Source organism: Triplophysa rosa, linkage group LG20 (assembly GCF_024868665.1).
Source record: "Triplophysa rosa linkage group LG20, Trosa_1v2, whole genome shotgun sequence".
Taxonomy (NCBI): domain Eukaryota; kingdom Metazoa; phylum Chordata; class Actinopteri; order Cypriniformes; family Nemacheilidae; genus Triplophysa; species Triplophysa rosa.
The window spans coordinates 17,901,801-17,913,134 of NC_079909.1; the positions used below are offsets into that span (position 1 = coordinate 17,901,801).

Sequence of the window (11,334 nt, forward strand, 5' to 3'; positions counted from 1 at the left end):
ACTCTTACTTATACAGTTTATACGTAGTGTGTTTGACCGTCATCATAAACTCTGGTCAAATTTTTTTGATGGTTAATTTTTTTATTTACTCTGTGACCTTGATACCCTCGTGTCTGTGTTGTGTTTGTGCAGCGTGTCCTCGGTGGATGTTTGGACCGGGCTGTTCCGAAGAGTGTCGCTGTGTCCAGAAGAACTCCGTGGAGTGTCATCGTCGCCATGGCGCCTGCATCTGTAAACCAGGTTACCGGGGCGACACCTGCAAAGACAGTGAGTGGACAAGATTTCTAAATGCAACATCCCGGAACAATGCAAGTACACAAAATTCAGAAAAATATACGATCTGCATATTCATAAGAACTGAGCTTGCTGTTTTGCATACACAATATTTACATTTTGTTTATTTGCATTTTGTTTATATTGGTGTTCATTTTCTATTCTCAGCTTTGTTTTGATGCGCTCAAAAATACCAAACAGAGCTCAATACTTCTCGATGATATGCTGACCGTCTCCGATTATTTTCTTGTGTAGCGTGTGAATCAGGATTCTACGGCTCCGGGTGTGACAGAAAATGCACCTGTCCACCTGGAGTGTCGTGCGATCATGTGACCGGAGCGTGTCAGCCCCAGTGTTCAGCTGGAAAGAGAGGAGAGAAATGTGATGAAGGTAAAGAAAGTCAAAATATAAAGTACACTTTTTTCAATCACTGATCCGTCCATAAAGCTTCAAAAACTTCTGTCAAATGTGACATGTGTTGTAGACTGTGTTGATGGGAGATTTGGGATTGGCTGCTCTCAGTCATGTGACTGCTCGGGGGCATCATGTGATAAGATCACCGGCCAATGCGTGTGTCCCGCCGGCACGTTTGGGGAACGCTGTGAGAAAGGTGTCAGCACTCTTATTGTCTCGTGTTGTTGTTTGAATAAAGTCACAAATGTCACTGTCATAAAACACCTGCACAGCATTTTACTGGTTAGATTCATATACTGGTTTGACTGGTGAGCCTTCAAGAAACTTAAACACTGGCTTACTATGATTATGGCAGTCAAGTTAATGTGTAATGGCATTTGCTAAGTTCCAATAAGAGGATTAATATCAGATTTTTTTTCAATTTAATGTCTTTAGAATGTGCTGAAGGTTATTGGGGCGTTGACTGTCGGGAATCGTGTCCGCCGTGTGCAAACGGAGGTGTTTGTAACAAGCGTAACGGGACGTGTGTGTGTTCAGCGGGATTCCTCGGCAGACTGTGTCAGAACTGTGAGTGCATCTGATATTACTTCTGTGTTTCTCAAATGTAGATTTGAGAAAGATTGAGAGGATCTCAATGTAGAACTGTTTGTGTATGTGCAGCGTGTCCGGCGGGCCGGTTCGGTCGGGGTTGTCTGCTGAGATGTTCCTGTGATAACGGGGGTCGCTGTAATCCTGTAAGCGGCCGCTGCTCGTGTCCCGCCGGCTGGACGGGACACAACTGCATGAAAGGTACTGTCGTGTTTAACACATATTCACAGTAAAGCGTGTTTTATTACAGAATGGGTCTGAATGACTAATTTTCCCACTATTAGTTTAAAAAATGAAGTTTACAAGCTCTCAGTTTTGTTAGAGTTGTATATGGCAACAAAAATATTTGTAACTTTATAAAAACTATGTAAGGGATAATGTACAGGCAGCCGGTTGTTATCGCAGAAATAAGCCCCGACAATGTGATCAGGTATCACTCGTATCACACTGAAGGGGCTTATTTCGCATTATTACACGGCTACTTGCCACATGAGAAAAAAACTGGACATGAAACGTGAATTTGAAATATTTTATTCGCTCATTTTTACCGAATGCAGACCTCCCGCAAGGAAGTTTTAAGGTAAGAAACGATGTTCAAATGTCAGGAACAGGCAATTTGGTTGATTCATTTGTAAATACAATGTCATATATGTTATTAAAAGACATATTTATATTTAATTTGTCGAAAAAAAAAACTGTCAAAATGATTTGCTGCATCCGGCTTACCGTGTGTTATTAGTTTTGAGCGGTTGTTATCTGGGAATAACGAACCTGCAAATGCCGCGACTGGCCAATCAGAATCAAGCATTCCAACGAGCCGTGTAATAAAACTCTTTGAGAGCTGTACGAGCTTGCTCATGTTTCTTGAGTAAAATGTTCTTTGGCACTGTTTTAGTTTATAAAGACTAAATGACGCTTATTTAAAAATGCAAAAAAGTGTGCGTGGAGATTTGGTTTAGGGGTAGAGGAAATACAATTAGTTTAGTATAAAACAGTCGAAATCTATGGCAAGTCCCCACAAAGATACTAAAACAAACCTGTGTGTGTGTGTGTGTGTTGCAGCGTGTGATGTTGGTCGCTGGGGTGTGGACTGTGTGAACGTGTGTGGATGTCAGAACGTTGATGGAGGGTGTGACGCTCAGACCGGACGCTGTCAATGTGAGGCGGGTTTCACAGGACCAACATGTGACCAGAGTAAGAGAATTTACACACGTTTTTTTCTGTAAGATGTTGTGTCATTTCTAACCTGTGTAATACAGTATTTGGTATGTCTAAGTATTTACAGTATGTCAAATCTGTGTCCTAGAGTGCCCTGCTGGTTCTTTTGGAGCGGGCTGTAAGCATCGCTGTCAGTGTGAAAATCAGGCATCATGTGATCACGTGGGCGGGGCTTGTACCTGTAACGTCGGCTGGACTGGAACTTTCTGTGAAAAGCGTAAGATTTCTTCACTTCAAATTGATTAACAGCAGTTGTGTGTATGATTTGTGAGTATATGTGTTGGTGGTGCTGCTGTTGTGTTGTTGACTGTGTGTGTGTGTGTGTAGCGTGTCCTCAGGGATTTTATGGTCTGGACTGTCAGCAGAAGTGTGTGTGTATGAATGGAGCTCTATGCAGTCACATCACTGGTGAATGTTCCTGTCTGCCTGGCTGGATTGGACCACATTGTAACCAAAGTGAGCATATTTATTTATATAATTTATTTATTATTTCTATTAATAATTCTATTTATTAATTATACATTTGTGTAGCATCTAACCTGAAGTCCATTTGTGACACTGGACAACAAAACCAGTCTTTAGTTTATCGAAATTGACATTTATACATCATCTGAAAGCTGAATAAATAAGCTTTCCGTTGATGTATGGATTTGGATAGGACAATATTTGGCCAACTATTTGAAAATCTGGAATCTGAGGGCGCAAAATAATCACAATATTGAGAAAATCGCCTTTAAGTTGTCCAAATCAAGTCCTTAGCATAGCGTATTACTCACAAAAAATAAAGTTTTAATATATTTACGGAAGGAAATTTACACAATACATTCATGGAACATCTTAACTTAATATCCTAATAATTTTGGCATAAAAGAAAAATGGATAATTTTGATCCGTACAATGGATTTTTTGGCTTTTAGTAAAAATGTTCCCGTGCCACTTAAGACTGGTTTTGTGGTCCAGGGTCACATTTGTTTGTAAAACACTTTAGTCTGAACACTTACTTATGGGTTACCGAATCCAATTGTCAATATGACTCTTTGTATTTAAAACATATTCATAACACAAATAAATGCCTTGATACCCAATTGTTTTGCCGATTTTTGCAAAAGGTTTGATGACACTTTATGATGCTAATTTCTTCCTTTACGAGCACATCTGTCTTTCAGCACAGAATGGCCTGGTGTTCATGTGAATAATGTTGTGTGTCCAGCGTGTGCTGTTGGGTTCTATGGAGACGGCTGTTCTCAGACCTGTGTGTGTCACAATAACAGCAGTTGTAATGCAGTGAGCGGTCAGTGTGAATGCAGCGCCGGCTGGACGGGAAACACCTGCTCACGACGTAAGATTCACAAACTTCCGAGTCTCTCGGTCCTGTCAAAGACAAATCAAACTTAACATATAAAAGTCAATAGAGTTCATATATACTGTACAGTACTGTATATAAAAATTTCATTCGGATAAAATTGTCCACTCTTACTGGATTTGTTCTGCAATACTATATATTTATTATCGGCTGTGGTGTAAAATATGGTCTTCTGCTGGTACAAATTTTTCCAGAATGTTCTCCAGGATTCTTCGGCGTGGGTTGTGGTCAGAGATGCCTGTGCCAGAATGGTGGTTTGTGTGACCCTGTGAATGGCCACTGCGTTTGCCCCAGCGGATGGACGGGCTCTGCTTGCGAACGGGGTGAGAGAGAGATGGTGACACTTCACAAACCCTCTAGCTTATCTTATCACAGCTTATCTTGTCTCACAATGTGTGAAACGCATGAGATGAGATCATGTGAGGCTTTTATTTGATCTTTATTGAGATAAATACTGAAATATTCAAATAGTCTGTTTATTGTGTTTGAAACAAGAAAATACCTACAATGTTTACAATGGCCTAAAACCTATTAGATGAATTACGTTTTAAAATGCATGAAATGTCATTGCTTTGGATAAATGCAGTATCAAAGCACGTGCCATTTTTATGATTTTCTGCATCGTTCACTTTATTTCACAAAAAAGTAGGCAATGAATCTGTCATTGGTGAGCTGGGCCATAGCTAAGATTTGAGAATCAATGACATCAGATGAATATCTGGACCTGTGGAGCTCAGTTTCAGTGTTGTGTATTTTTTTGTGTAATGGATCTCCATGTGGTGTCTGTCAGTGGTCTGAATGTGAGAATGAATTATTATGATTTGCAGGCATTACATCATATAATTAGTGTCCTGCTGCTGTTTCCTTGTTAGCTCGAGTGTCGGACGCTGAGAGGTTTCGTCGACCGCAGACGGTTTTGAAACACAGAGTATCCCTTGAGCTCTGGAGTGTTTCTCGTTCCTCTCACCTCATAATAATAATAATGACACTGCTCCGGGTGCAGTTTTACTGGTGTTTAATGAGAGCCAATGACTTTAACTGTTACCAGATGTGACTCATTTAGATTTAGTGAAGAGATGTAGTCTTAGGATCTTGTATTGAATGATGTTTAGTTGATCTCAAAGTTGAAATAGTAAGAAGGGTACTTATTACAATGATTTTACCACAACAGAGCTTTTAATGGTATTCACAGCAAAAAGCCTCTGTTAAAGAAAGAAAGATTATGAATTTCACTAAAATATATATGATTTATTTTCGCTATAACAAACAAACATCTGCTATTACTTACATCAGTGGTTCTCAAACTGGGGGCCCCCAAGATGGATCCAGGGGGCCACAGATTTTGTGGCATTTTATGAAATATAGAAAGTTATTATAGATTTTATGCAATCAAACATCAGAAAAATGACACCACCAACCAAAAGAATTGAGGTTCCAGCATTGTATAACTGAATGTTTTTGGTTTAATAAAAATTCTAAGTTTAAGATTATACGTCTTTATATGGGGGGCCGCAAAGCGATGCACTTAACACAAGGGGGGCCTTACAACGAAAAAGTTTGAGAACCACTGACTTACATAGATTGAAGTGATAACGTTTTGCAAGTATCATGGTAAACAACACAGATATGCATTTAAGAGATGTTTTCTGCAGATTTTTGTACTTTTTCTTCCTGTATGTGTGTGTGTGTTGTTTATGCTGTACATATGTGTGTACGTGTTTTTGTGTATGTTGTGTGTATTCTTATGGGCATGCGTGTGTGTATTTGCGTGTGTATGTGGTACGTTTTTTTTGTCGCTAATTGTTTGTTAAGTATGTGTGTATTGTTCATGTGTGTGTGTTGTTTGTATGTTGTTTGTTGTGTTGTACATGTTTGTGTGTCTGTGTTTTATGTTTATGCCGTGTGTGTTGTCTCAGAATGTCCAGCGGGTCGGTTCGGGTCAGACTGTCAGGACAGTTGTGAGTGTCGGAACGGTGGTCAGTGTGACAGACAGACGGGTGGTTGCGTTTGTCAGCCTGGCTGGACCGGAGAACTCTGTGAGAACGGTGAGAGAACCCCAATCTACCACATTAAGCTGTCATGTTTCAGTATTAAAGCATTTGTTACATGAATAACAATGACTACCTATAGAAATAAGCACATCTGTTTCAGTTACTCATTTAAATGCAGTGAGGATTTGGCTCCCTCTAGTGGCCAATTATAAAACTGACGCTGTTTTACATACAGTATGGAGTTTAATAAATTTGTCATGTTATTAAAATGTACTCTTACTCCAGTTTAATGTAGTTTAATGATGTTGTTTCTACTGTGAAAGTATCTGATACCAGCTTTCGTGTGTATCCATATAAGCACCAAATATGTGCCCACCACAGTTAAACCTAAGCAGCTCCTTTATTGATTTAATCTTCATTCAGATTCAATAATGCTTTTTCACATGTAGAAATGACTGAAGATGACTTGTGTGTTTTGTCAGCATGTGTGTCTGGACGTTTTGGAGCCAGCTGTGAGGGTCAATGTGAGTGTGAACACAACGCTCCCTGTCATCATGCGAGTGGCGAGTGTTCCTGTCCCGCCGGATGGAGAGGACGACGCTGTGAGAAAGGTCGGTTTCAGTTCAACGTCGTAATGTACTTTTCATATTCTTATTTTATTTTATTCTATTCCTGTGCCAATATCACGTACAAATAAGAAAATGTTTCAAAACCGCTTTGTAAAATACGAGCAAGGATAGATGTGCAGATGAGACAAGACTGAGATGATGGAACAGTGCATCAAGTTCTTTCAAAACCTGTAAAAGAAGATATTTTGAGAAATGTCTCCGTGGTTTTGTGTTCATACAATGGAAGCCATTGGGGTTCAGTGTTGTTTGATTGTTGACTTTGACATGATGAGGAGTCTTATAGAAGTGATGAAAGAATTTTCATTTTTGGGGTGAACTATCCCTTTAAGAAGCAGGCCAGCGGGGTGCTGAAGTGATTTTGGGCGTCTCGCGCTGTACACTTCTGTTTTCAGTGTTTGTGATGTGGTTGTAATTGCTCGGTAACTGTTATGTGTGTGTCAGCATGTCTGCCGGGCTCATACGGTGAGAAATGCCTTCAGCGCTGCTCCTGCCCGACGGGAACATCATGTCATCATATGAGCGGAAACTGCGGCTGTCCCGCTGGATTTACCAGCCACGGCTGTGAAGAGAGTGAGTGTCGCCTAATAAACTCTAATAAACTGAGTCCAGACGTCTTTATAGTTTAGGGTCAGCGTTATTTGAGTTGTCCCGTGTGTAATGAGGAAACACTTCAACTTTTACTGAAGGAAATTTCAAATGATTGCATTAGGGATAGCGTTGTAGAGGATCATATAAAGCTGCCCAGTAGATGGCGCTAACGGACTATGTTACTACAGGAGCACCTAAAGACCATAGCGTGAGAGAATAGGGATTTGAGGACTTTGTTTATTCACCCTTACAATAACAAGAATACTTTAAGTTTATTTTATTAAGTATACTGATGCAAAGTATAGTTGAAGAGTTTGCTTCCAAAATGAGATTAAACTTTTCAAAAATCATGTTTTTTATTATGTCATCATGTTTTTATTGTGTTAGTTAGCTGTTTTTTTTTTTGAGTTATTATGGCTTAAATCAAAACAAACCAACTGCAGTTGGATAGATATTAAGTGGAATGCACAATAAAACAACTAATTAAAACAGAGTTATCTCATTTTGGAAGCAAACTCTTCATTTACTACCTTATTGTAGCAAGTATATTAATGTCAGTGTACTTGTAGTGTACTGTTTTAATGCTACTTGGGACTAAAATTGCCCACTTTTTAGTTAATAATAAAAAAAAGTGAACTTGATAGTGTAATAGTAAACTTTGAATACACAACTAGTTTACAATTACTTTTTTTGTTCGTACTTCAAATGAACTCCAAGTAAACTTATAGAACAGTTTAGTCGTTTACTACTTGTCGTGCATTTTTTAGTTGAGATAAGTAGTATGATGTGCTCTCAGTAACGTAATAGTTTAGTAGTTTGTGTCCCGCAAGTATTCTTTTTCTTAGTTTCATTTAAGTGAACTTAACAATATACTTAACTATTTGTATATAATTTATATGATAAATAAATAAAACTGTGTGAAAAATGATTTAATAGGCTACTTAATCAAAAGAGTAAACACAACCACAAGCCAATGTTAAAGACTTTCATTATCTTTCATTATATTATATATTGTCCGTCAGTATACAGTAAGTGAAGTATACTTCAGCGTACTTTAAAATATATTTCTGAGAAGTACATAAAAATAGTCTGAAAGTAGACATTCTTATTTTAAGTTGAAACAAAGTTTAGCGCACTTGATTAAACTTGTCGTTTTTAAGTGTAGTTTACGTATATGCTAATCTTGGCATATGATCAGAATAGGTGTTGTGTAATAAATGAATGTTGTTTGTTTGTCTTCATAGTTTGTCTGCCCGGCACGTATGGCATGGACTGTAATCAGTTGTGTCAGTGTTCAGAGAGTAACCAGCTGTGCCATCCAGTGTCCGGAAAATGTTACTGCGCCCCCGGATTCACAGGACCAAAGTGTGACCTTGGTAAGTGATGCCTTTAAACTACAGTAAGCTTTAAACATGTTTAGAATGTGTTAGGTTTGTTCCATTAATATGATCTACATCTATCTGGGATAAAAGAAAATGTCAATTTTATTGTTATTTATTTTAACACATTAATGCAGGTCATAACATACAGGACTCGATTGTGATTGGCTGGTTTGTACACTTGATGTTTGTTGTTTACATGTAAAGGTGGGCACTCGTGTGTGTGTGTGTTTTTGTGATGTAGAGTGTGCTGAAGGTTTCTATGGACCCGACTGTGAGCGGCAGTGTCAGTGTTTGAATGGAGGACTTTGTGTTTCTGTCTCGGGCACCTGCAAATGTGCACCTGGTTTCATCGGTGCCAGATGCAATCTGAGTGAGTCTTACGAATGTGAAAATAACAAACACGGCGTCTCTTAGACAGCGGAAGCAGTACAAACAAGTTCAACAATTCGCTTGAGCAGTTTACTCCGTGTTGTGTGAAGTGTTGACAGCACATGCAGTGAAGCTGTGTTTAGTAAATAATGTAGTTGTAGTTTTTTCCAGATGATTTGTGACGATTGGTGATCTTGTGTAATCCTCAGCGTGTCCGGCCGGACGTTACGGGCAGGACTGTGCTCATGTGGCGGTCTGCGGGAAGGGTGCGAGGAATGATCCGGTCACAGGCAGATGTATCTGTGCAGCAGGACATCGTGGTGAAAACTGTGATCAAGGTGAGTCTTGAAGTACAATTCACTTAAAACATTTCCATCATCATGTTCTTTTAAAGCTGTAAGACATCCGTTCTGTTTGTGTACCACAAAATAAGGTCAGTGATAGAGGTTTATACTGACAAAATGATGAGTAACATGATCACAGATCATTTCAGAGGACGATGCTACAAACGCTACAGTACATCATGTTTTACATAGTTTTCTCTACAGCTGCTTTGAAACAATGCAAAATACAGACAATACATATAGATGTAATAAAAATGATATAGAAAAAATAAGCATAGAAAACATTGGTAAGACTTTACGCATTATTAAGGGTTATTAAATGGCATGATGCATTATAATTGTTCATAGTGTGTGTTGTAAAGAACTATAACCAAAATAAAAATGAATTGATAAGTGTTATAATGTATCAAGTTTATAAACCGTAGTCACAATTATTCATGAGACATTATAAGGTGCATTACAAGGCACAATTAATACATTAAAACTACTTTTATAATGCATTATACATATATGCTTTAAGTAAAGTGTTACTGAAACATTGAGACATTAATCAGACAAATCTCTCTCATACAGTATGAAGCACTGAAAAGTGTTATGTTGGCATGGTTAATTTAAAATAAACATAAAAAAATTAATGCATTTTTAATCAGTGATGCAATCACATCATTCCTTTGTATTTTGCAAAATAATATAATATTTAGTTCATTGCAAAATAAAATGGCTCCTTATAGCTTTAGTGTCTTTCTGTTAGTTTGTATAGCTCACAGCTGCAAAAAATGATCTTTACTGTCGTTTAACTACTTTCACGCTACATATTAAAACGGATGTGTGTGTGTGTGCGTTTGTAGGCTGCGCTGCGGGCTGGTTTGGTTCAGATTGTTCACAGAGATGTAACTGTAGCAGTGGAGGTGTGTGTGACGCTGTTGCTGGAAACTGCTTGTGTTCTCTCGGACGGACCGGACAACATTGTGAGAAAGGTAACACTTCTTCAGCCTCTAAAAGTTCACATGTGATGTGTAAAATATTATTCAAGTAAAGAAACTGAACACAGTAAATATGCTTCTTGCTGTACAGTAATGCAGTTACTATGGTAAGTCTTATCAGTATGCTAAAGGGACCATTGAATTAAAATTAAAAGTTTTTATCACGCTAAGTAGTTAGGGTCACATATTTGTGAGTGTGTGTTCACGGATCTGTGTGTTTGTTTCCGTGCGTGTGTGTATGTAGAATGTCCAGAAGGCAGGTTTGGTCCCGACTGTGCTCTGGAGTGTGTGTGTCAGAATAACAGCACCTGTGACGGGGTAACCGGTGTCTGTCAGTGTGAAGCCGGATATTATGGACACCGCTGTGAACACGGTGAGCGTCTCACACACACTTTTACCTGAAGCTGATCAGTGTGACTGTGTGCTGACATGTTTAGTGTTTGTGTTTCAGTTTGTCCTGCCGGTCTATACGGGTCTCAGTGTTCTCAGCGGTGCGATTGTGTAAATGATGCTCGGTGTCATCCCAGTACAGGACAGTGTCTCTGTCCCGCCGGCTTTCATGGATCTCGCTGTGACAGACGTGAGCAAACACAACCTGCCCTGAGAGTTCATTCTAATGACAGATGACCAATACAGATTTGAGTTCACACAAGCAATAAATGTTGTTATCGAGAAAACACCGAAAATAAACCTTAAGTCTGAGAGAGAGTTTCAGTCTGATATTGTGACAAGAGCGGTTAACATTTAATAAACAAGACAAAAACAAAATGAAAATGTATTTTGCATGATGTTTTTAGTTTGTGAGCAGGGCACATTCGGTCAGAACTGCTCTCAGTCATGTGACTGCGCAGACGGCAGGTCATGTGACCCTGCGAGCGGCAGGTGTATCTGTCCCTCGGGAAAAACCGGGGCCAGGTGTGACAGCGGTGAGTCTTTATATTTTCTAAAACCACATCGCTTGTCTCTCATCAGATGTGCTTTTATAGGTGACTGTGTGTGTGTTGATGATGTATAGACTGCAGTATGAACCGCTTCGGCCCAGACTGCGCTCTGACATGTGAATGTGAGCACGGATCTCAGTGTGACAGCAGAAACGGACGCTGCACGTGTCTGAATGGCTGGATTGGTCTCACGTGTTCTGAACGTAAAGTCTTTATTTTCACTCAACTAGTTTTTTCTTTTGCACTGTGTT

The 11,334-nt window shown here is 39.2% G+C and overlaps 1 protein-coding gene across 3 annotated transcripts in view; it reads left to right on the forward strand.

Moving 5' to 3' along the window:
* megf6b (multiple EGF-like-domains 6b) overlaps window positions 1-11,334 on the forward strand; it is a 56,859-nt gene that overhangs the window by 40,608 nt on the left and 4,917 nt on the right. For all 3 annotated transcript variants that reach the window (XM_057362506.1, XM_057362505.1, XM_057362508.1), the window contains 21 exons: window positions 133-267; window positions 529-663; window positions 758-883; window positions 1,123-1,254; window positions 1,348-1,476; window positions 2,338-2,469; window positions 2,582-2,710; window positions 2,821-2,949; window positions 3,704-3,832; window positions 4,051-4,179; window positions 5,773-5,901; window positions 6,330-6,458; window positions 6,918-7,046; window positions 8,309-8,440; window positions 8,688-8,816; window positions 9,025-9,153; window positions 10,008-10,136; window positions 10,387-10,515; window positions 10,594-10,722; window positions 10,940-11,068; window positions 11,158-11,286. In XM_057362506.1, the coding sequence (XP_057218489.1) occupies window positions 133-267; window positions 529-663; window positions 758-883; window positions 1,123-1,254; window positions 1,348-1,476; window positions 2,338-2,469; window positions 2,582-2,710; window positions 2,821-2,949; window positions 3,704-3,832; window positions 4,051-4,179; window positions 5,773-5,901; window positions 6,330-6,458; window positions 6,918-7,046; window positions 8,309-8,440; window positions 8,688-8,816; window positions 9,025-9,153; window positions 10,008-10,136; window positions 10,387-10,515; window positions 10,594-10,722; window positions 10,940-11,068; window positions 11,158-11,286 (2,727 nt within the window). The remainder of the gene's footprint in view (window positions 1-132; window positions 268-528; window positions 664-757; window positions 884-1,122; window positions 1,255-1,347; window positions 1,477-2,337; window positions 2,470-2,581; window positions 2,711-2,820; window positions 2,950-3,703; window positions 3,833-4,050; window positions 4,180-5,772; window positions 5,902-6,329; window positions 6,459-6,917; window positions 7,047-8,308; window positions 8,441-8,687; window positions 8,817-9,024; window positions 9,154-10,007; window positions 10,137-10,386; window positions 10,516-10,593; window positions 10,723-10,939; window positions 11,069-11,157; window positions 11,287-11,334) is intronic.